We start from the raw sequence: 26,185 nt of genomic DNA, 5'->3' as shown, positions 1-26,185 counted from the left end.
ACACACACACACACACACACACACACAGTTCCCTACCCCTCCTCCCCTGCCCTCCTTCCCTGCCTCCTCTCCTCCTCCTCTCCTGTCGCGTCTCAGCAGTCTGGGCCCCTCAGACCTCATTGTTGGTCTCCACAGTAACCTTTGTTGGATTTACCCAAGCCTGGGCCACATTAGCAGCACAATGCTGTGAGCCTCGGCTAGTTTCTCTCCTCTTTCTCTACTCTCTCCTCTCCATCCCCCTCTCTCTCTCTCTCGCCTCTTTCCTGTTTCTCTGCTCTCCTCCTCTCTATTTCTCTCTCTCTCTTTCTTCTCTTCACTCTTGTTTTGACTTCTTTCAGTAGCCTGTTTTACATGAAACTCTGCCACTTTATAAAGATGCTTCCCCTCACTGCAGTGCTGGAGGTGGGGGTTTTTTTTTAGGGGGTGGGGGTCATGTGGTGGAATGCTCTCTCAGATAGATGGCTGTGCTGAGCTATGAGCATATTCATTATGGGGAGGGGGGGCCAGTAAGACAATGGTACTGGTCCAGTCAGCATTGTTGTTTCCCCCAGACAATGTTAATTATGAGGAGGGGAGGGGTGTGAAGATATATATGTATATACACACACACACACACACACACACACATATACACATAAAATATACATGTGTGTTTTTGTTATCTCTTGAGGGCTTTTCCTGCTTTACACAGACTTTATATCGAGCAGTAGTCGTCATGGAGACAACAGTCTGGTCCCAATGAGGCGAAACATCATTACTGAGGTCCTGGTTAAGGTTTGGGGTAAGGTGTGATTTGAGGTTAGGTTAAGGTTAAAGTTAATGTTTGGATGTGGCTCTCCACAACGCATGAATGAATGGAAGTCAGCGCAATGTCCTAATAAGGGTAGCTGTGCAAAATGTCTGCGTGTGTGTGTGTGTGTCTGTGTGTGTGTAGACAGTCTGAGACTCAGACAGTGCCTGAGACAAGGGGCTAATGGGAATGAGGGGGGGTTACAAGACAAAGAAACAAGTCAGCAAACTGTCAAAGATCGATCACACAGTGGTGCAAGAAATCAGGCCAGAGAGATGAGAGGTGACACACACACACACACACACACACACACACACACACACACACACACACACACACACACACCAATACATAGTGTTGGCTGGCTGTGAAGGTATTTGACAACTGCACACACACACACACACACATTGTCCTTCTCTCTCACACACAGTAAAAGTAAATATTGACGATCCTAACAGGAGATGCAGTGAAGAGTGTGTGCTCTCTCTCTCTCCCTCTCCCTCTCCCTCTCCCTCTCCCTCTCCCTCTCCCTCTCCCTCTCCCTCTCCCTCTCCCTCCCTCTCTCTCTCTCTCTCTCTCCCCCCTTCTCTCTCTCGCTCTCTCTCCTCTCTCTCTCTCTCTCTCTCTCTCTCTCTCTCCCTCTCTCTCTCTCTCACTCTCACTCTCTCCATCTCTCTCTCCCAAATGAGGCAGGAAGAGGAGGGGGGGGGGGGGAACGAAAGAGTAAAATCCAAATACAGTCAGAGCAGAGCAGAAACAGACAGTGAGAGCTCTCTCTGATGTGTGTTGACACCTGTTTACTTCAACAACAGGTTGCACTATTCAGCTCACTGGAGTCTCATTTTAATTGCATGCAGCCTGTAGGGGGGGGCTGTGAACACACACAGGGAGGAAAGTCTTATCTGTTGTTATTTCACACATTGAGAGAAAACCCGCAGAATGAAACCTTGAATTAAAGGGATTTCCTTGAGTGTTTGAAGAAGAATGAAGAAAGCACACACACATATCAGCTGTGACACATGCCTGACAATCAAATGACATCAGACATGTAAAATGCTCTCTCTCTCTCTCTCTCTCTCTCTCTCTCTCTCTCTCTCTCTCTCTCTCTCTCTCTCTCTCTCTCTCTCTCTGTCTCTTTCTCTCTCTCTCACTGAACAACACAACACCGTTAAATTAGCTTCACTCCAGTAGGTTCAGATACCCAATGTTAGCACAGCAAGTCATGACCTGAGCTAAACAGACAAGAAGCCTGGGTCTATGATTCTCAGTGTTGCTCTGATCACAGTACTGATACTATCAGAATGCTTCACTACAGTTTATCAGTCAAACCAGTACACAGTCACATCTCCAGTCAACAGCTTATTGACTCAGTGCCATAATATGTGACTATTACATACCAACCCATGCTAGTCACTTTTGTTTTTTCACATGCTGAAAAATGTCATGTTATAATTATCCAGGCCGAAATAATAGTGATGAACAATATTATCCCAGTAATCATTAAACTATGCTTCAAACATACTGAAATCACGTCACCTTATGTTTATGTAAGAAAGATCACTGTGAGCATCTTTTTTTATATGTAAAAAAACCTTTCAAACAAATCAAAGCCAAAAATAAATCAAAACAACACGAGAATATAGAAGCAAAAAAACCCCCAAATAAATACAATTTTAAAAACAGACAGAAATCAGATTTAAAAACATAATCAAAATGAAGCTTCAATCTACTATCACCCATTATAAATAAATAAGAAAAGCCTATAAATAAAAAAAAACCTGATCAACCTGATATCCAAACATCCACATTACCAGCCTGCAGCTATGGTGACAAATCACAACGAAAGATGCAGGCTCCCCCTGGTGGTGAATGGCAATTCAAAATAAATCAGGAAATCAATCTGACTGTATGTTAGTGAGGTAGGAGGATATTCACAATTATCCTGATAATAGAAATTCACCACAGTTGAATCATCTGTTTTTATCTCAATGTAAGATCACATTTTATATTGTTACATCTCTACATGCCACTCACAGAATAGTATGTGTAAATAAAGGTTATGTGCTGATTTTAAACAATTCAAAAAAATACAAGTTGCATCGTGCTGTTATTAAATTATTTAAGGTTTTATATTATAATAGACAAAGAACGTCTGTGGAAGACATGCTAATGAACCTCAAGGAGCAACGACAGTTAGACCAAACAATGGTCTGTGCTCGTCTGCTGTCTGATTCCCTTCAGACAGTCTGTTGCATCCATGACTGTGTGCTACTTTCTCTTTATGTTTCCCTCAGCTCTTAAAATGGTTAAATCTGCTTCCCAAGATGCCAAAAAAATACCTTTAGATAATTCCATAGCTAATAATTCTGAACATCCAATAACACTCCTGAAGCTTTTGTTCATCCAGTTCAACCAAGCCAATCATTTATTCAACAAATGTATTTCTCTCTTTATTCTTAATTGACAGCATAAAATACCAGCTCAGCTTAAAATCAAAATATAGTTTGTTTTATGTCAAATTGAATTATTTTCACTTCATCAGAGGAGGAATTCTTCTCCTTCAACGTCATAGGTTGTTGCATGTTGGAAACATTTTCTGTGTGTATGAGACTGTGGGTGCAGCTTTGTGTGTGTGTGTGTGTGTGTGTGTGTGTGTGTGTGTGTGTGTGTGTGTGTGTGTGTGTGTGTGTGTGTGTGTGTGTGTGTGTGTGTGTGACACAATATGTGTGTGAGAATGTGTGGGATTGTGTTATTGTCTGGTGTCTAAATCAGTCCAGCTGATGTCCGTCTGGACTCGGGGGAATAGTAGGAGCCGAGGGATGGAGGGAGACAAAGTGGAGGGAGTGTGTGATCTGGTGGGAAGAAGGCGGAGGGGAGGGGAGGGTGGGGTTTGGGGTCGCAGGGGGTCAAGAGACTTGAGGCCCATAAAGCCCCCCCCCCCCCCCCCCCCCAAAAGGCAGGGATGTGATTCCTTCTTTTAAAGATCTCGGGCTTTCTTCTTCACTACTCTCATTTCCATCAGAGCTCACTCACTTCCTGCTTCTCTCCTCACACTTCATCCACTTTTTGGTCATTTTGTATGGAAGACCAAGTGTGACTTAATTAAAAAATAATTAGTTAAGTATAATGCTAAATAATATCTCACAGCGAAGAAGTAAACTATTGTCTCTATTATAGAGTTCAGAGTGAGAAGAGCTGCTGCTTCAGGAAGAACAAAATCAACTTTTTATTATTTGATTTGATTGATATTCTAAATATTCTTCAACATAAAATCACTGGATAATTTAACAATACTATAGACTCATCTTCTGGCCAGCAGATGCTATTATTACAACTTCGTTTCAGATCAATCATGTTTGTCATTTTTATAGTATAGCTATTGTTGTGGAGACGAAGCTAACCAGAATCATAAATCAGACCCTTAGGATAATTCAAAAAGTTTAGTCTTTAAATTCATAACAAAGCACAAGGCCATGATTGTCACATTCATTCAACATTGAGCCGGAATTAAAAAAGTAATTTAGTTTAATCCGACTGGATGTATTACTAGGTTTATAGCTTCTGGCTTGTTAGCAGCACACAGAACATAGTTTTTTAGCTTGGCGATCAATATGTTTCTTTTCAAGATTCTACTTGGGAGTTGTAGTTCACTTCTCTACTTATACTGAAGTTTTACCTTTGAATTCTTTTTTAATCAAAACTAGGTATTTTCAAAAAACAGTTGCTTGTCTTTAACAGAGTTTCATTTCCATCTATATAGTGCTGGATATCATTTGACACGTTTCAATACTAAAGCAATACACTCGATAAATATGAACATTATAAACCAATGTTATCTAAACATTAGCAACAATACAAGAACTTTGTCTCATTAAAATACCAAAAAAAGACGAAAAATCTCAAACTACCTCATAAAAAAAAAAAGTAAACTAGATTCTGTCTGAGTGTGACCAGACAGTCAATGCCAACTGTACAGTTTGACTCTGTGCTGTGGACAACAAAAGATATAACAACGCTCTATTGGTTTGTAATGTATGATATTTTCTATTGTGTTAACAGTGTATCTGTGTTAACACATTAGCCTTGACTAGAAACCCCACATTGAACACATCAGTCTCATGTTATTCTAACCTGTTTGAGGGTCTTTTGCATTGTTCCTGACAATACAATGAATTCAAATGATACATATTTATTTGTTTTTAAAGTTCTTGTGAGGCGAGGGCTGGGTCAGTGTTGACAGTATGAGTGTCATCAGCACATCAGTGGGGCAGCTGTGAAAGTGTGTTAAGGAGCTACATGAAGCTTATCCAGGATCAGACTTGACTCAACACTCCTCTCTCTCTCTTCCAAAGCCTCCCCTGCTAATGCAGCAGCCTATTAAATATTAATAGATCCAGTGACTGGCAACAAGTGATTAGCGTGTGTGTGTGTGTGTGTGTGTGTGTGTGTGTGTGTGTGTGTGTGTGTGTGTGTGTGTGTGTGTGTGTGAGATATCGTCACTCATTGATTTGATCCTGTGCGGATCTAACGTAGGTGTTTCCCCTCCGTCATCAACAGGCAAGAGGAGGGTGTGTGTGTGTGTCTGTGTGTACATTTCCATGACAGGTTTAAGATCTTAAACTTCTTTGACTGCATACGACAGCAGGGCGCTCACATGATGAGTTACACATGCATTTGATGCAATTAAGACGTGATAGTAGCCACATTTAGCCCTGCAGCCTGTCAGATAGATGTGTTCTGTAGGTGACTGACTGTGGGCGGAGTCACAGCTGATCTAGTTCAACTAGAAAAACTGTTGCTCATCAGGAGTACACTTGTTTATTTACGAGGTGTGACTTGTATTATTTGTGATTTTTTTGCTCCATAGTGGATGAGAGACTCTAGTCAGAGGAGAGGATGAATGATCTGTCGTTTCACACACAGCAGTGTTTCCAGCACCACATTAACAGTGTAATCATGTACACAGCATTCACTAAAGACAACAGGTGCATAGACCTGTTTTTAGAACAAGAGATACACAGCAGAGACATTATCATTTAAACATGAAAGAGGTATATTATCATCATTATAGATATCCTCAACCATTAACTAGTAGATTCAATTCATTATTGACTATGATGATAACTAATTCATCATCTTCAGTCATTTCTTAAAGGAAAAGGATAAAAATTCTCTAATTTATACCGGCAGCAGCGTTACAGCCATAGTTACAGCCATAGTTACAGCCATACGGCTCAATTTTCTTGCTACAAAGCCACATACAGCAATGAGTACACCACCGCCTCAATGTCCTCCATTGTTTATGTGTTTTGTGTCGTGTATAAAACGAAGTCACGGCAGTTTCGCGGAGCCGTGCTATGTGGACCCCGCCCACGTTGAGTAGGTACTTTTTTGTAATGGAAAAGGTCTGTTCTGGTACCGTACCGAGTCGAGTCGAGCCGAGTAGTGCTAGAACTGTGTAGTGGAAAAGCGCCATAAGAGGCTATTCATGTCACATTGGCTAAGCAAGTAGTGTCCTCCATTCCTCACTGTGCACGTCCTGATTGGAGACTGTAGAAGAATTACAAGGTAAATAACTTTCAGTGGTATAAAATGATCTTCAAATGACAATAATATCATTTATTGCGATTATTTCTGAGACAATATATCATCCAAATAAAGAAGTTATCATGACAGGTCAATGTGGATTAAAAAACCAGCAGTAGAAGATCTAAGAGCTTGTGAAAGTTTGTAACACGATGTAGTCTGTGATGTAGGCTGATCCCCAAAAACCATTTAGAGCTTTAAAAACAAGTAAAAGAATCTTTAAATCCTAAAAACCTTTAAAACGGCATTGCAGTAGTCTAATCTATTAGAAAATAAAAGCTTCAGTTTACAATAATATCGTGTATTGCGATTATTTCTTAGACAATATATCGTCGAGATTTATCATTATTATTTTAGCTTTCTAAAAAGTGGACTAGTTTACTATTATATTGTAATTAAAGGCAGGGGAGGAAACCCTTTGTGACAGATACTCATACTCTATATGAATTAATCTGTGCTGTGTGTCCTCACCCTGTGATGTGATACCAGTTAAATTATACATGTGTTTTGGTATCATCACACATTTATATTAATGGCAAATTACATCAGTGATTTCTGCTGTTTACTGTTCTTCTAGTCACACTTTCTGTTTAGCTTTTTCTCCCTGAGGCGAGTAAAATAACACCTCATTTAACACACATACTCTCTCCCTTATCCACACTACTGCAAACTTACACACACACCCACACACACACACATCCCAGTGAGTCATTGACTAGTGCGGTCGTCATGTGTGGCTGAGTGGGGTTAAGTGAAAGCGGCTTAGTACGCAGACAGAAAGCCTGTTAAAGCTAAACCAACAACAGGAAACAACAGATCATCAGCGCACTCTGCCCTTCTGTCTGCCACACTGCCCACAGTAGTCTGGAGAATGAATGTTTGTGTTTGCATGTGTTTGATAAGAGACGTTTTGCACACCAGCCCCTTCGATAGCTCAGTTGGTAGAGCGGAGGACTGTAGTGGTTCACATAGGCATCCTTAGGTCGCTGGTTCAAATCCGGCTCGAAGGAGGTACTTCTTTTGTCAAGTAAATAGACTCTGAGCTGCTCTGTGTGTGTGTTTCTCTAGCAGCTAACCCCTAAGCACTCAATTTTACAACCACGACATAAAAGACAGTCTTCACCCTCAAAGACTATAATGCCACACAAACTCAGCCCACCACTTATGTGTGTGTTTGTGTGTGTGTGTGTGTGTGTGTGTGTAGCCTCCAGGTCTATAAGTGTAGTTTATAGTGGAGTAACCTGCCACTGACCCCAGCTGAACGGCTGTGTCGGCACATACAGCTGTCAGATGGAGCACTTTATTATCACCTGACCTCAGAGGTTCACTGACACAAACTAAATGTACAGATATATAAATGAATACATACATATTCATCTCTGAGAGTAAAGCTCAATATGATTATTATTGATTCCCTTATCAATTCTTTGTGAAAAAAGTTGGTCTACACAGGTTTTCAGTGACAATGCAACAGTTTTATTATCTCCACTGTTAATCAGTGACCATACAGGCTGATGAAGATAAGATATTCCTTTATTAGTCATTATTGCAGCAGCAAATGGACAGTAAGAAAAAAAAATAGAAGCATCAATAGACAGAAAAAAGAACAATAAATAATAAGTTCACAAACAATAAAACAAGAAACAATAGTAGTAAAAATATAGCAACATTATGTAAAGTAATATTGGTGTCAAATGATAATTTACCTGAGTTGACACTGTTATTGCACATATTTTACATACATATACATAGTGCACAGTTGAACTCACTCACTGTGTTCGTCTCACAAAGGTAATTATTGAGTCATTAAATCAAAACATGCTCGCAAACTGCTTTGGTTTTTGAAGATGAACTACAAGATAAGTGAAGATAACTTTAACATTGAGTTCTACCTTTTCCATTCCTGAGCATCAATCAGAGGAATCGATAAGCTCAGAGACACATGATTGGAAAATTTGAAACCGGTTCTTGATTTCCATCCGTAGTTAGGGATGATGATGATGATGATGATGATGGGCTTTGTGACGTAGCAGGTAAATCCCCGGCAAGCAGCTGTGTGACGTCCATCTCTCTGAGCTCACTAAGCAGATGGAAACTCCTTGGGATTAGCTCTCATAAACATACACACACGGAGCCCGACACAGTCATTCATAGGCTCTCCAGGCAGCAGAGGCAGGAGTAAACTGTCAGACGAGATACAAGCAGGAAAAGGAGTGATAAAAGCTACCAGAAAGAAAGAAGAGGCAGACAGAGAACTGAGTTGATTTTTGTGTCTTTTGGAGTTTCTTTAATGTTGTTCCTTTTGGAAGTTTACCAGATAAACATTTGTTAGGATAGTCATTCATTCAGCCGATATCATTCGTATCTCTTTTAATCTTTGTGTGAAATTCGGTCGCTCTGAGGATAAGAATGACGGTCATCAGTTTTTCAAAGTGAGTCCTTGGAGTTATTTGCAAACCTCTTACATCTTGATGGGATTTGACAGCCACTTTGCACTTGTTAGGAAGTGTGTAACTACACTCAGCTAAACAGTTTATGTCTTCTGTTGCAGTGTGCCCACCGTCCCAGTGAAGAACCTCAACGGATCCAGTCCTGTTCACCCTGCACTTGCTGGTAAGATCACACATAAACACAAAAGTCAAGTGTTTCTTCAGTTTATTTTGAGTATTTGGGGAATTTTACAAGGAACAAAGAAGGAAGATCTGTTTCATTTCTAACCAGACTGTCATCTTTTCTCTTGTGTATTTCAGGGATCACAGGCATCCTGATGAGTGCTGCTGCTCTGCCCGTCTGTCTCACCAGACCTCCTAAACTTGTACTTCACCCTCCGCCTGTCAGCAAGAGCGACATCAAACCCGTGCCAGGCTTTGGCCACTGCTGCAGAAAGACCACCAAGAAGCAGGCTCGCAAAGGTAAGCACTGCCGCCAAAATATGGTACCAAAAGAGACGGAATACATGCGACAAATGCTGTGATTTCTGCTTTTTAAAAAAAAAAAATTTAACATCAATCAGAGCTTGATCAAAATGAAACTCTCCATCTGCAGGTAAAACTCCAGAGGAGGTGGTAAAGAAGTACCTGCAAAAAGTAAAAAGTCCACCAGAGGAGGTATGTCCAATATTTGTCTCCTTTCATGCTACAGATTCATAAAAACATGTAGAAGGATGAGTGTTTGATTCATTTTTTTCTTCTTTTCTTTATCGTCCTGCCTCCAGGACTGCACCATCTGTATGGAGCCACTGGGGGGTCCGTCCGGATATAAAGGCCCAGGGGTGGGACCAGTTTCGAGAGCCGAGTCAGTGGGGCGACTAGCACAGTGTGGACACCAGTACCATTTCCAGTGTCTGGTGGCCATGTATAATAATGGCAACAAGGACGGCAGGTGAGTTAGGAACAAAGACCATTCCTGTTCATTGTCTCGCAACACCTTTTTTAACAAATAAGATCTTAAATGAATGTTTTCTCCTGTTAACTCAGTCTTCAGTGTCCCACCTGTAAAACTATCTACGGCGTAAAGACGGGCAACCAACCGGCCGGGAAGATGGAGTACCACGTCATCCCTCACTCTCTACCAGGGCATCCCGACTACAAAACCATACGCATCATCTACAACATACCACCAGGCATTCAGGTACCTGAAAAGAACCAAGCTGCTATTGGTGCTGGTTTGATTTTCATCCAATTCCAGTTGGTCAACACAAGCGTCCACCAGTATTTAACAATGTCTCTTCTCTCCTATCAGGGACCAGAGCATCCGAACCCAGGAAAGCCCTTCACTGCCAGAGGCTTTCCACGACACTGCTACCTCCCAGACAGCGACAAAGGACGCAAGGTAAACATCATGACTTACCTACATCCATTCTTAATATACAAACATTTTTTAAAAACACATGAAACTGAGCATCTTTATTGTAATCTGCCCCAGGTACTAAGACTGCTCCTGGTAGCATGGGACCGCAGGTTGATCTTCTCAGTTGGTACTTCGAGCACTACAGGAGAGTCTGACACCGTCATCTGGAACGAGGTACCTTTATCAATAACACTTGACAACTAGTCCAAGACTGACCAGGCCTGTAATTTGTGACATTCGCACATCAGTTTTGTTGTTACTGAAACAAAAGACACATTTTTCTCTCTTCAAGGTCCACCACAAGACAGAGTTTGGCTCCAACTTGACAGGCCATGGCTTCCCCGACCCCGGACACCTCGACAACGTCCTGGAAGAGCTCCGAGCTCAGGGCATCACAGAGGATGACGGACTGACAGACAAGTGAAAGGACGAGCGACCGGGGCAGCAGAGGAAGACGGAGGAGACGTCGGTGTGAGGCGGAAGAGAGAAAGACGAGTAGAAGAGAAAATGGGCCTTACCATGAAAATAACAGAAGCAGCAGCAGGAGGAGGAGGAGGACTGAGCCAGTCTCTCTCTGCCAGCACTTAAAAAGGGGTGCAGGGCGACGTTTCGGGTTATAGAAGACATTGATTTTTTGTTTTACAGAAGTAACCACTCCTCAAAATTTTGACCAAGTCACTGCCGGGTTCGCCCTTCAGTGCAAGTCTATGACAAGACAGTTTTGATGCAAGCACATCAACAGACGTGGGAGAGAGTTTGAGGAAGCAGCAGCAGCTCAGAAGTAAAAGCCAGACAGAGGAAGACAAAGCTAGCAGAAAGAGCAATGGTACTCATGGTTTTAGCCACTAAAAAACAGCTAGGTACTAAAGGACAACACAGGAGAACGAATCAGTACTAATATGTAGAACAAGTTTACTTTACTAAGAGGAAGAGTAACCAGGAGAAGATGGTAAAACGTTAGAGCAGATCAGTAAAAACTGGGAGAGAACGGACAAAGAAAGGCAGAAGTTGAAGAGGCGGGGGAGGGGACGAGAGAAAAAGAAGGACAGAGTGAATAATGTAGCAGAAAGAGTGAAGATGGTACGAACGTAGCGTAGGGTAGGAGTAGAGTCAAACTAACTTATATTGTACTTAACACGTGCTTTAGCTATCACCACAAATACAATAAAATGAAGTGATGAAGAGGAAAGCAGACAGTGGTCTGCTGGCTTTGTTTAAAAACCACCTGCTTCTTCTCAGTTGAAGTTTAGCGCTGTTGCTCCCTCCAGTGGTTTAAGTGATGAACTACACCTCAGCCTGCAAGCTACTGGAACAAAATCAAAAAGTTACTTTTGAGTTATCCACCTGTGTTACTTTTTTATCATTGTTACTATAATCCTCATTTAACGTCATTCCATACTTTACCTCTTACTTTTTAAAATGTTTTGTTATTATCTAGGCTCTGTGCGTTTAATGATTGTATGTGAAATGAGAAAAAGACCAAACTGAGGCCTAGTCATGTGGAGTCTTATTGTTGAGCCGCCGCGGTACAAGTTAGTCTTAGATACACAGGTACCAGCATTTATTTACATATCTTTATTTGACTCTTTTGTCCCTTTTGACAGTTTATGTGGTTTCATTTGGACGTAGACGCTGCTGTCAAACGTGGAGCACTGGTTAGAAAAAAAAGTGTGGTTGTGAATTTAAAAACCTGCTTTTTCGGCGGTTCGGCAGGAAGCGCAGAGGTTTTATTTTTCAAGTTTTTTTGTTTTTTTTAACATTCTTGCGGAATGAGCCTGAGCTGCCGGTGTTTAAAGCAGAGAGAAATTGAACCAAGAGTCGAGGGGGCTCATCTCCCACAAAGCCCCACAGATTGGACAGAGCGTCGGAGGGATGGGGAGGACGCAGAGGAAAAGAGGCAGAGCTGGTCTTCAGGAATATGAAATACTACCAAGCAGGAAATGAAAAGACAAATATATTTGCTTTGAGCCATCTGTTAGGTATATAACACAATGATTTTCAAAATAAAATCCATCCTGGAAACTATAACAACATGATGTTAGTGATGAAGGTGTGTGATTGAAAGTGATCAAATCTGGTGAAACCCATGAATGAACACCTACATCTACTCTATCCTCTGAAGTAGGAGCTGAACTCATGAAAGATAATAAATAATGACTCAGCTTTTTCTACTCGAGGTAATGAACCTGGTGATGTTTTATTAGCCAGTGTCAGATCATTACAAATTCAGTTTCTCCTCATTTGCCACCATCTCTGAAGAGTTTCCTGTAGTCCGTTAAATCGGGCCAGTTCGCAGCATTGGAATAGAAAGTTTACCTCATTTAAATAAGATGCTGTACAGTTGTTACAGGCTCTGAATGTGGTTTTCTGTGAGTATTGTCAGCTTCAGTAGATCAGCACCAACATTCACATCTCAACATCTCAACAACAGTAATACTAGCTCTCCTCTTCTTCTCTCTACCTCCACCAACTGAAGATGCGCTGCCCCAGTCTCTGAGTTGGGTCTGTAAATGACCCCTTATCACAATGTTACAAGGTGTGTGTGTGTGTGTGCGTGTGTGTGTGAGAGAGAGAGAGAGAGAGAGAGAATCTGTGTACTGTGTATACTACCAACATGCTCCCAGTTAAGGGTATTATTTCGGTACTCCATGGGAAATCATCATTCTTAAACTCATGATGATGGTAATGATGATGATGGTACTCCCTGTACGGTAACTCCTTTATTATGTTATTTTTAATATCAAATGTAGTCACACCTTTGCTTTTTAATAGCATTTTATTGACACTATCATAGAGTACGGTAAATCGCCTTTTGTCTGTTTCATGTGTACATTTATGTTGTATTGATCATGCCCTTTTTCTCCTTTGTTACAATTGGTTTACAGTTGTCAAATACAATGTTTTTTTTTGTTTTTTTTAATTGTGTAAAGAAGTTGAAACTGATTTGCAACATCTTTTCTTTGGAAAAGGACTTTGACGGTAGACTTTTATCTGAGTGTGAAATGTAATGAATTTTTTTATAGTGAGTCGAAACCCTTGTACACTTGCTCGTCTGTGAGTCAGAGAAACTTGCATTTTCCCAAACACCATCTGTTCCGTCGCTGTCCTGCACTGAGCCGACATTTGTGACCCTGGAAGGTTTTCGTAGCAGATTTGTTGATGGACATTTTGCTTCGGGTCTCATGTCCATCCCTCGTTTCGCAGCAGGATGGTTCAAGTGCAAGCGGCGTGATGAAAGTGATTCTTTTAAACATTGTTAAATGTTATAAAATGACGATTTCTCCTCTTGGTGTAGCAGGTTTCCTGCTCTGATGGCCCAAACACTGCACGATGACTTGAGAACACCTGATTTTGTGTTTTCACTTATGTAGATTTGAATTTGTCATTTTATGAATAAACATGGTTCTCACTCTTTAACAGTGAAGAAAAAATTGAGATTTTCTGAATTGGATGAATAAAGTCTGAACATGATTTTGTAATTGTGGGGTTAATAGTGCTGGAAACCCTCTTCAGCAGGCTTTTATTCTGGTGGATTCACATGAACCGAAATTGTCTAAATTGTTGATTTATACACTTTCATAAATGGTAAGCAGTGTTTGAAGCCATCGAAGCAATGTAGCAACCAGCTATGACCAGTAACTCACCATTTCAGTTTTGTCCTTTCCTAAAATGTGGATTTCTTTCCCATCACCTCTTCCCATCCCTACTGAAGGCAACACCTCCTCCCTGTGCCCTCTGTGGACAGGGCCCTCTCTCCTATGAGGGCAGAGTGGGAATAGAGTTGCTCACAGGTGCTGGCATGGGAGAGAGAGCATCAAAAACATGTGATAAGAAAAGCAAAGTGTAAATATTGCAAAATAATTGCTGGAGTATGAATGATTAATACAAGAAAAAATAAAGAATGATTGAAAGTTACTTGTTGTGTTGTTCTAATTCAATAGCCTGAGATAAGGTTATATCTGTAGAAACTGAAACTACCTTGCACACTGTACAACATATTTTTGTTTATTAAACCAAATCTGCATTTTGCAGGTAATTATTTGCCCTTTAACAGTAATTAGTATTTAATAAGACTACTAGTATTAATTATACCAATTCTTGTACTGGTATTTATAAGACTACTGTAAATATCAAGATGCTTTGCATTAAAATATTTATCAGTCCCTGCTCCAGTTTGTTGATAACTTCTCCATAACGGCCACACGGTGGCACTGTGGGAATATTTTTGTAGTAGCTGGCATAGCTGTGTGTGTGTGTGTGTGTGTGGGGGGGGGGGTAATTTAGGGAAGAATGCATTCAATTCTGTAACTTTTGAAATTTTTGTTATGAGGTACTCCGTATGGGAGTGTGTGGAGATGGAAGCTTTTATGTCGAGAAAAGCAAAGGTAAAAGATACGTTCCCTGACCGGGAATCGAACCCGGGCCGCGGCGGTGAGAGCGCCGAATCCTAACCACTAGACCACCAGGGAAGCTGAAACTTCCACTAAAATTTGACAAATTATTCTTATAACTCTCATGCCTACATTATTTCAGAGTTGTTTTATCAACAAGTCAAAGAAGACTTTTAAAAGAGGAAACTCTAGCTGCATATCTTGTTTTCCTGGAGAGAGTTAACTTCACCACTGTGTCTCAGGCAGTCATTGCTCGCCTTAACACTTACAGTATCGACTTCAGTGATGTTTGGGCTTTTGTCACAGATTCAGCAAGCTACATGAAGAAAGCCTTCAACACAGTTCTTCAAGGTCTCTTTCCCAATGTCAAATACATCACACACCTGGCACATATGCTCAATTTGGTGCTAGAGGTCCTTCCTGATACCTTCGAGGAACTTAATCAGGTGTGTAGCCTTGTAAAGAGGGTGTTTTGTAAGGCTCCCCAGCATTGTTTGGAGTTGCAGGCCTACATGCAGGCTCTTGGTTTGGCTCCTGTCATGCCAGTGTTTGCTGTCCTGACCAGATGGAGCTCCTGCATTGATGCTGTGCAATACCTGAAGAAGAACCGTGACATTTTATATGACTTTTTACCAACATTACCACTGTCATGCAAGATTGTTCTGGACCTCAGAGCACTCCTTGACGAGAAAATAAAGGTGTTAAAAGCTCAGGCCAAATTTATTGTTGAGCACACAATGGAGATCTTGGCCTGTACACTCTGTTTGAGTATGGGAACACTGCAGGTGCTGAAGACTGGTGACTTGAGATGGGGGAACAGCTGAGGGTACTGGATGTGGAGGAGAGGGTTGCCTGCTCTCAGCTTTTCCAGCAGATCATGGGTGAATGTTCTTCAAAGCTGCAGGCTGTCATGGAAAGACATCCCTCCATGGAACTCCTCAAATCTCTTCCTTTATTTGACCCGGCACATGTGACGGGGCTTAGGAAAAAAATGGATCATTACATCCAGGCCATGCAAGCCCTTTGCCACGTGTCAGCTGAGGAACGGCACCGGTACATTCACATAGACAAGAGTGATACTGTGGAAGTCAGTCCTGGTGAATGGTGGGCCTCCAGAGAGGGAAGGATATGCACACATTTTTATGATGGTTGACTTGTTTAACATATGTTTGTTTTGAATTGTTGCAGATTAATTAAAATATCAAATTCAAAGGTAATTTTAGGTTGTTTTGATGTATTGTGTGTGCTTATTTTGTTATCTTAAATGAATATTACACACATTACATAAAATAAAACTCCTAAAAAACCCTGCAGATTCCGTTTGGGCTTCTTGTTTGTCTGTTCTGCTGCCACACGTCGCCATGACCAGTGCAGATTTTCAGACAGGTCCAAGTTTTTCCTCAAACCTCCTTTTTCTTTTCTTACCTTTATTGTCAAGCAACATCTTGCTACTGGTCTGTAGAACATGTAACATGTGGCAGAGTATAACCTTCTATAACTATAACCTCCACAGATGTAAAGAAAATGAAACCCTTATTTATTACATTTCTCAAACAAATATACAAGAGAAAATAAATAGATATCAATCAATCAATCTTTATTTATTTATATAGCACCAAATCATAACAAAAATTATCTCAAGGCACTTTTCACATAGAGCAGGTGTAGACTGTACTCTTCATGATGATGTCTGGATGGTGTGAGAGGGTGGGACTGCAGCCAGTGTCTGCAGTATTTAAGTATTTAGTACAGAGTCCTCTTCCTTTTCAGCGTCTAGGTGAGTCGGCATCGTGTGAGCTCCTGAAGATAAATGTGACGATAAATACAGGAGCAATAACAAGACAGGAAGTGAGGTTCATCCAAACCAGGTGAGACCAGACATCCTAGCTAAAGGATGGGTGATGCTAACAGCCAGGCCTCAGTCACTTTAAGGTCAACAGGTCACACTTTACATGACTGTAGACATTATGAAACAAATGTTTTTTCTCAGTTCTTATCTTGTGTTCCTGTGGTAATTACATACCGTCTGTATATGTACAAACAAAAGATGATGATGAGGCCGACGATGATGGTGACAATGACGAGTGTTATACCTGCTCAACAAAACAAAAAATAAAAACAAGAACCTCAAACATAAATATACATGCCAATGGTAAAACATATTTTGAAATCCAAGAGTATCATTTTAAATATGTGTGTAATGAGTCTTACGTGTGCTGTTGTTGCCAGGAGGAGACTCTGGAGAGAAAAAAGAAGGATATAAAAAGATAGATGGATAGAGTAGATCACTTTTCACAGAACATTGATGCTGTGATTCATCTTTCCATAGTTAGATCACTCTACAGTATCATCATGAAATATTATGAATATTCATCAAATAATATCAAATTTTATTTATATAGCGCCAAATCACAACAAAAATTATCTCAAGGCACTTTTCACATATAGCAGGTTTAGACTGTACTCTGTAATATTAATGCAGGCATTCAGATTGCAGGTGTGTTGCTGTCTGATATAAAACTTTCACATCAGTGGTCTCTAACTCAAAGCTCACAGAGCAAGAGATTTAAAGGACTGAAACATTTTCAAGGATGGTTGATCAAAAATGATTTCTGGGTCTGTTCAACACTAGGAAACATAAGTTGTAGCATACAGTGTTTAGGGGGCGTAACCTATGCAAATAGATGAATTATAGATTGGCTCCCTGGCTGATGACTCCCCTAGCGGGAGTGTTTTTGGCATCCAATTTCATGTTAAATCATTTCTTTTTTATTTCTGTGACGGTGCACCAACAGTCGAGACAGAGTTCACAGCACTGGTCATTTTTTCTCATTCTTTGACTTTATCAGGACCTTTAATTCCACCACTTACACATTAAATAATAATATGTGTTCTGTTGATCTGTTTCTGAACACAACACACACCTAACCCTGACTTACCATAGACTGTGAGATTATAAGGTTGAATGAAAGGTGGTTCTTTAGAGTCTATATAATAAATCCCACTGTCGTTCATCTGGAGATGAGTCAATGTGAAGCATCCAGCGCTGTTCCAGTGAATGTTTTCTTTGTATGTTTCATGTTTCATTGCTGTTTTATTCACTTTGGCAACAGTCTCTACGCCAAATTTGAGATAACCGGACTGCATTGTACAGTCAGGTAGAATGATGGATCCTCCTACAGTGCCTGTCAGGTTCTTCATTTCTTTATGTGAAGAGCCTTCCACTGTGAGAAAAAAAAGTGACAGAACAGTGAGTGCAGATGAAAACACCCGACAAAGATGTGCAGTGTGAATAATCACAGTGCCCGTGCAAAATCTGTTTTTGCGTGTGCAGAAATCCCAACCTGAAAAAACTCTTTTCAGGGAGGTCAGTTCCGGGGAGGGGCACTATGTTCTAGCACTACTCGACTCTACTCGTTTTTTTTGCGTTGGACACTGAACTGGCGCGACAACTCTGTCCTCCCGTTCAGTGTCCGGACCTTTAACACAGAACAGTGAGGAGGAATGAAGTAACAACCATAGACTGGAGAGCAGCGATGAGAAATGACAGTAAACTATAACAGAGGTTAACGTTAGTCTCTCATCCTCTGCTCTGTATCAGCGGGAGCAGAGCTGAACCCTCCATGTGCATCAGAGACAGAGACACGGGTGGATTATATAGACTATGGGCCGCCACAGTCTAATTAATGGGAAACACCCATTTATTTTTAGGGGTGCCTTTTAAAATCGCCCCTGATTGTAATATAATAACATTATCCAGGTTACTGATCATCTGTGCAGGAGTGTCTTTGACTCCAGACACATGTCAGTCTATGTATTGATAATGTTTTCATTCATGGCTGTTCAGACCAAATTTATTTATTTTAATTCTGGTTTTGTTGTTATAAACTAGTTATAACCAACTAGTGTGACGAGTGTAGAGGTGTGTGTGGTTATACTGTAGCAGCCTGGTGTCTTCAGCTGATTTAATAAACAGTGACCGGCTGTGCGTAAAGGCACTGCGCTCTGTGCAGCATCTCAGAGGCTGCAGACTTATCAACATAACCAGCTGTGGATAACAGACACTGTAAGAATCACCCACATTCATTAACAAATCAGTACAGATGTTTTAACCCCAGATGCTTTAATTCAGATGCTTTTCTAGTTGATAAAATCACTAAGTGGCAACGGAGCGGCTTACTTCCAGAAGCAGACGTGGTTCAGAGACCCATTCTCCACAAAAACACCAACAACTGACTTTGTGCTGCATATTTTCCACGTCTCCTCCCTTCAGGTCACCGTGCATGCAGCTGCACCGCACAGACGTTGTGGTGCTTTGTTTTCATTTAATTATCTGTTAATTCCAGCTTTGGTTCTCTTTAAAATTGTTTTGTTCAGTCATGGAATAACAGGTAACCCCCCCACCCCCACCCCACTCCCCGCGCGCGCCCTCAAAACAACAGTGAAATATTCAGACCAGGTTTTTGTTGGTCAGTAGCGCCTTGTCACACCTCATTTTGGGACCAACACGCATATGGGCGCACAGACCAGCGCAAGTGCATTTGCTATTTAGACAATGTGGGTGCAGGGCGACAAAATAACAACTGCGTCGGTCTGAAACTAACAAAGACACATGCGCAAGATATAGGATCCCTTGTGCTTTACGCTTACCTGATTTGTAGCTGACCGAGATGAGAAAGATGATCAGACATCTGCTCATCCATGTGTGGAGCGCCATGTAGGAGCAGGATGCAAACGTTTGTCTGGAAAAGATCACAAGTCTGATCACGAGGAAAAAAAGTACATTCTATAGAAATATAACATAAGCTATAACACAAGATAGCTGGGCAAGTGATGATTGGTTAGCTGGCCACGCTGTGTTGTGGTTAGTTTTTATCAATGAGTGTGTAAAATTAGAATGAGCATGAGTTTCAGTGATGAGGGCCCCTGGGTGTACTGTCTCAACCTGCTGGTCAACTGGAACCCTCAATCAAAGAGAACAGCATATAATGGAGGAAAGTTCAGTAAAGTATTAAATACTCACCAATTGACTGCAGGGAAAAGAGGGTGATCCTGAGTTTATCAGTCAAAGATCAAGAAAAAGAGAGAACTGATGTGGCTGTCACTGTTCTTTATACTTCTGTCTGGAGAGGAGGGAGGAGAGAGAGAGAGAGAGAGGAAATGACATCTTTGTGGCTGACTCTTGTACTGTTGTGTTGCTTGAAGTACAACCTGACAAGTATGACAGAATGGACACATTACAGAACATTTCTATCAACATTAAGAAGGATTACTGATGGATGGGTGCGACCTCCCAGTTATAATCATTTTTATGACCCAGTAAATATCAATAGTTAACAATATTATGTAATCCCTGTCTCAAACTATGCCACAACTACCACAGTGGTGCTGCTCATGTCTAATCTCTCACAAAATGATCCTGTTAACAGTGTTAGGAGGCCACTAAAGTAGTAGCTAAATAAACATAATTGTTCACATTAAATGTGCTTTGTACCCCACAGGATGTCCATCTCTTCTGTCTACACTATGTGATGCTGGAAAGGCTGAAATGACATTTTATGAGGGCAACAAATCCCCCCAGCAGCTGTGGGTGGCAGGACAGCTTCTGAATATGGAGCAGATACCCAATGACATTTCATTAGACCTGCTGATTACATATATTAACTGAAAACATCCATCCTTCAATTTTCTGCCACTTATCTGAAGCCGGGTCACGGTGGCATTAGGCTGGGCAATGGAACCCAGACCTCCCTCTCTCCAGCCACGCTCACGAGGATCCCAGAGCATCCGCAGACCAGGAGAGATATGTAATCCCTGCGGCGTATTCTGGGTCTGCCCTGAGGTTTCCTTCCAGTTAGATGTGACTGGAACACCTCAAAAGGGAGGCATCCAGGAGGATCCTGACCAGGTGCCCAAACCACTTCAGCTGGCTCCTTTTGATGTGGAGGAGCAACAGCTTTACTCCTAGCCTCCCTCAGGTGTCTGAGCTCCTGACCCTATCTCTAAGGCCAGACACTCTCCTGAGGAAACCCATTTCGGCTGTTTGTATCCATGATCTCATTCTTTCTGTCTCTACCCAAAGCTGGTGAGCATAGATGAGGGTTTGGATGTAGACTGACTGGTAAACTGAGAGCTTCACCTTCAGGCTCCGCTCTTTCTTCACCAGGACGGTCCAGTACAACATCGGCATCACTGCTGATGCTGCACTGAAACGCCTGTCGATCTCACACTCACCGTGAATAAGACCCCGAGATACTTACACTCCTCCACTTGGAGCAGTAACTCTCTACCAACCCTGAGGGGGCAATCCACCTTTTTCCAGCAGAGCACCATGGCCTCCAATCTGTAGGTGCTGACTCGCATCCCGACCGCTTCACACTCGGTTGCAAACTGCCCCAGTGCTTGTTGGAGGTTATGATGCGTTGAAGCCAACAGAACAATTCTGAGGTCCCCAAACTGGACACTCTACTCCCCCTAGCTGTGCCCTGAGACTCTGTCCATGAAAATCACAAACAGAATCAGAGACAAAGGACAGTCCTGATGGAGCCCAACACCTAATGAGAACAGGTCTGACTTACTGCAGAGAATGTGAACACAGCTCTCACAGTGGTTTTATAGGGACCGAATGACAGGCAGCAACAGAGCCGGTGTTTCAGTTTCATTGGTGACCGTGTTAAATGCTTAACACGGTCACCAGTTAAACCGAAACACCGGATCGACTGACGCTGCGGTCGAGCGAGCTAGAGAGTGAATGAAGAGAGGGAGTGCTGACAGTAAGAAAGCCGGTGAATCAAATCAGAAAAACTTTATTTTCTGATTGTTTCACATCGGTTACATTCAACAGCACAAATTAACTTCCCCACACACCTCCACTCAACCCTGGCGTGCTGTGGAACATCACACTGCAGCAACATTATGCTGGTTTGGTTGGTCCTGTTTAAAAACCAAAGTCTTTAATGAGAGATCTTCTTTATTTCCATCTGTACAATAAATCAACTCTGATCCTGATCAACTTCTAAGTCTTTTATTGATAAGCAAAGATAGTTACTTTAGTTATTTGAAGAAACCAATATGAAGTCCAATAAGTGTTTAAAGCTTAAACATTTTTTAATAGATATAACCTCTTAGTTTTTCTCTGAGAGTGCACCAGAACCATGCATTTGACTTAAAAATGTACAAAAACTTTCTTCCGGGGGAGCAGGCCCCCTAGAGGGTCGGATTGAGGTCCACCCACCATAGTCTCTCAAAATTGAATGTCAAATGTCAAATTCTCATTGGGAGCTGAGCCCCCCTAAAGTTGTGATCCTAGAATCGCTCCTGGTTTAATGACACAAGGCATACACTGTGTGTCTATGACTGAGACTAAGAGGACATTGATGTACTCTCTCAACATTTAAGAAAAACAGCTGTGTATCTCCTGAAATGTCTGCAAACCAAAACTATTCATTACTTAAATGGGTTTTAAAGGATGATTTTACAGGATTCACCTCAACAGTTATGAGGCAGGGCAGCAACAGGTGTTCACCTCTGCTGAAAGAAAACGTCATGTGCAATCATTGACGTGTCTCACCTCGTCTCCTCTGACATGCAGGAGTCAGTTGACACAGCCGTGAAGCTCCATCCTGCTTCGATACAGAGCGGAACAGCTCACTGAACACTGGTTTATTCAAAGTTGGATGAATGATTCTCGAGATACATGAAGAACAAACATACAGACATACAGAAATTCTTTCCTGTAGTAGAGAGATGTCTGCAGAATTAATGTTTAAACAGTAAATCCTTTATAACACAGAGGAGATGTTTCCTCATGTTCTGAGTCACTTTATAACATTTTATCTGAGGGGTCTGTTGGTGTTGTAAGGGGTGAGAAGTTCTGAGATATATGTAAGGGTGAGACCATGGAGGGATTTATAGACAGAAGAATTGTGAATGTTATCCTGTAGTGAACAGGGGGACTCATGTTGCCCCTCAGACAGCATGAGTCCACCTCTGCTGTCTTCTATACCTAAATACCTGATCAGTGACACAAGTTGCATTCTGCCACAGGCAGGTATCGATTTAGGCTTTAGAGGTTGATTAGTCAACTCACCCCAGCTGAGCTAATCAATTCACCTGGCGCTGCCCAAACCCAACCCACCTCCACATACACATTGGGTTTAACAAACAGGTGTAATTGGTGTTCTTGCTTTGTGTCCTAACACTGTCACACTGAAACTCTTCAAACAACTGATACTGCATCTACAGGTGAAGCAGTAAAGTCTGACATATTGTGTATAAGGCTCATATAAACTAGTCTTTGAAAGGAGAAAATGTTTTGATAGATAATCAGAAGAGGGAACATAAGAATCAGTTGAATGTAACATGAATACATTCAGTGTTCTGTAGATACTGAATAGCTCCTGAATATTATGACGTCCTGTTTATGTCATGTCTCATCCAGTTTCACAAGGTCATGTTTTCTTTTTTCTTTTTTTTTTTTACTTTTTTGTTCTTCTTTTCTTCCTTTTGTTCTTCTTGTTTTAACTTTTTTTTTTAAGGTACCATGTACTATATTAAACATAAATGTTGCCATGTGATGTATTGTACCAGATTTACCGTAAAGCTAATTTATATCTTCAGTCCCTTGGCATTACACACGCACTCACACACACTCACACACACACACACACACACACACACACACACACACACACACACACACACACACACACACACACACACACACACACACACACACACACACACACACACACACACACACACGCAAGCAGTGTTTTAAAATCAGTGAAAGCAGAGCTGAGAATCTTATAGTAGTATCTTCAAATTCATTTTAAAGCATCAGGGTGTTCCACTGAGTTGTGGCCTTCACACAAAAAGCTGACTACGACGAAAGGGTATAAAACAATCTTTCACCTCAGTCCATTACTCACCTCTCTTCTCCTTTCCGTTTCCTGTTTCTCTCATCTTTGCATGATCTTACTTAGTACACCCACCACGCAGCTGCATTGTGTGTCTAATGTCCTATTTTCTATATTTTCTAACTCTCACTTCTCTCTCGCTCTCAAATTCAAATAAGCTTTTTTTGGCATGACAGAGCAGGAAACTTTCCAAAGCAGAACACATTTATTTTTTCTTCATTTTCTTTCATACAGTTCCTAACTCAGGAGTAGTTGGGTTGGTGGGTTGGTGGCAGTATGCCCGTGGTGGAGGGTGGTGTGGAGTTTGAGAAGTTGACACACTGTCATATTCGTGCCAGCTGTGAATCGTTCAGTGGAGGAAGCCTCCGTAGTTAGTGGTGGGAGAGGTGGTTGGTTGCAGCAGTGTGAAGTCTGTCTCCCACATGAATGAATTGAGCTATTGGTATTCTACCAGAAGTTTGTCTGACTTTATAGAGGACAACACCAAGAAACACACTAGGGACATCATTTCAGTAATTGTGTCTGCCAGCTGACCATTCTCTCTGTCGCATGTGCACACACACACACACACACACACACACACACACACACACACACACACACACACACACACACACACACACACACACACACACACACACACACACACACACACACACACACACACACACAGTCAGGCACACAGTCTACTGAACAGGAAACAAGTCCATGCTTTTTCAATATGAGGGAAAAAGAAAGCCAAACAAAGTGTGTGATATAAAACTTTCTTCACTACTTCCTCTGAGTCACAGTTTACAGTAGCAGCAGTAGCAAGAAAATAAAAGTTCAGTCTAAAACTTTATTAAAAGATATTGATGTGTTTTGAAAACAGGTCAAATTAACTTACATCAGTGGTATTTTCTACTTGTTCTACTGAGATAAGATGTTAGAACTCAGTGATGCATGATAGGACAGCTGGTGATGGTAAGCAGTGAGCTGTTGGCAGAGAGCCAGAAAACAGGATGTGAAGTGTGTTAGTAGACCACAAGAAAATTCAAGTAATTTATTTGTAGTCATTAGCAGACCCAGGTACAATTAGGCTTACAGCTTGAAGATCATCAATATTCTGTTTAAAATGAGTGTTAGGCTGTGTAGGTTATAAATCATACTGGTGTAATGATGCCTTAAAGTATATATTGACATACGCAGACCACAGAGTGCAGATACTTGCCACCTGACAAGAAAATATTACTTACTAAAATATTACTACCCTCTAATGAACTGAACTGATTATTTTCTAAAACTGGCATCAAAAAACACATCACACACACTTCCTCCTCAGGCAGCTAAAGGGTGGTAAAGCAGACAGGAGTCCCCACTGTTGCACATGTGTATCAGTGAGCATCAAACAGCTGATTTAGTAGAGAAAGCGGCAAAATAGGGCTTGTTAGATTAGTTCACTATAGAAAAGTGTCTGGAAGTGTCTGGTTTGCCATACTTCTCTGCCATTATGTATTGTTGAAGTGAAGATGCACAAAACATCCTCAGGAGGAAGTACTGTATTGTGTGTGTGTGTGTGTGTGTGTGTGTGTGTGTGTGTGTGTGTGTGTCACACTTTTTTTTTTATATCACCATGCAACACAACACATTCACTCATCCTCTCTCCTACAGCAATGACCTGCTGACTAACCATTTCATACATTGGATTCATATATTTTGTTGTAATTGCTTTTAAAAAATGGAGTCATAGCACAACATTAATAGAGAAGAATCCAAACTGATGCGGTGGAAATCTGTGTACATCACCTGCTGTATTTCACAGGATGTTTTCTTTATGCAGAGGTGAACACCTGTTCCTGTTTTATTTCTGAGCTGGTGTTAAGAAGGGTTTTTTCTTTCTTGTTAGTTGTGTGACATCTTTCTGTGTCATAAGCCAGAAGGTAAGCCAGGAAGGTGTTTGCAGTGTTTGCACTTCACACCTTTTTTTGGTATATATACGTGTGTGTGTGTGTGTGTGTGTGTGTGTGTGTGTGTGTGTGTGTGTGTGTGTGTGTGTGTGTGTGTGTGTGTGTGTGTGTGTGTGTGTGTGTGTGTGTGTGTGTGTGTGTGTGTGTGTGCCACCAACTTCCTGTTCCTCTCTAAATTTTCCCTAGCTAGTAGACATTCACCCTTACCCTAATTATCTTTGTCTCTGACAGTAAAACCAGGGCCTGTATTTAACGAACTGCTAAAAGTTATATTTTAAACTAGGTTTACGATTAAAGTAAGAAAAAAAACACATTTAAATAACCAAGTAAGATAAATAACTCCTTAAGTGCCTGAAAATGGCACTATTGACCAGTAACAGCCACAAAACGACCTGAGTTACTAGTTCAGTTATTTCAAACCCAGAAGAAACATCCACTGATGCAGAGAGTCGGTGTAAAGGTGACACCGGCCACCACCTCTGGCTTCAACATGAGCTGTTCAGCTGGACGTTTCCAGGAAGAGAGAGAGAATTTGTTGGGTGGTACCCTACCACAAATCAATTCATGAGATGCTTTTGCTGCAGAGATGATAGTGAAAATAAAGCCATCAGCAGACCTTTCAGCAGAAAAAATGTAATGCCGAAACTCCATTGAAAAAAATGACAATTTAACATAATGATTGGCAATGAGTCGCTTGTTAACTAG

At 41.3% G+C, this 26,185-nt stretch overlaps 1 protein-coding gene and 2 non-coding genes across 4 annotated transcripts in view; 2 read left to right on the top strand and 1 right to left on the bottom strand.

Annotated features, from left to right (window-relative positions):
- The window catches only part of LOC133997572 (E3 ubiquitin-protein ligase DTX4-like), a 34,288-nt gene extending 20,158 nt beyond the window's left edge, over positions 1-14,130 (top strand). For both annotated transcript variants that reach the window (XM_062437231.1, XM_062437222.1), the window contains exons 5-12: positions 8,928-8,989; positions 9,127-9,288; positions 9,422-9,483; positions 9,591-9,757; positions 9,853-10,006; positions 10,118-10,207; positions 10,301-10,399; positions 10,518-14,130. In XM_062437231.1, coding sequence (XP_062293215.1) covers positions 8,928-8,989; positions 9,127-9,288; positions 9,422-9,483; positions 9,591-9,757; positions 9,853-10,006; positions 10,118-10,207; positions 10,301-10,399; positions 10,518-10,649 — 928 coding nt within the window. In that variant the 3' untranslated portion in view covers positions 10,650-14,130. The remainder of the gene's footprint in view (positions 1-8,927; positions 8,990-9,126; positions 9,289-9,421; positions 9,484-9,590; positions 9,758-9,852; positions 10,007-10,117; positions 10,208-10,300; positions 10,400-10,517) is intronic.
- Positions 7,300-7,386, top strand: trnay-gua (transfer RNA tyrosine (anticodon GUA)). Its single transcript is given in 2 exon segments — positions 7,300-7,336; positions 7,351-7,386. It is a non-coding gene; the product is annotated as a tRNA-Tyr (tRNA).
- Positions 14,131-14,622: 492 nt separating the features above from the next.
- Positions 14,623-14,694, bottom strand: trnae-cuc (transfer RNA glutamic acid (anticodon CUC)). The gene has a single exon. It is a non-coding gene; the product is annotated as a tRNA-Glu (tRNA).
- Between the last annotated feature and the right edge of the window lie 11,491 nt (positions 14,695-26,185).

Source organism: Scomber scombrus, chromosome 2, assembly GCF_963691925.1.
Source record: "Scomber scombrus chromosome 2, fScoSco1.1, whole genome shotgun sequence".
In the NCBI taxonomy this organism is placed as follows: Eukaryota; Metazoa; Chordata; class Actinopteri; order Scombriformes; family Scombridae; genus Scomber; species Scomber scombrus.
Note: the sequence above shows the minus strand (reverse complement) of the source record. Positions and strands in the feature narration are given on the sequence as shown.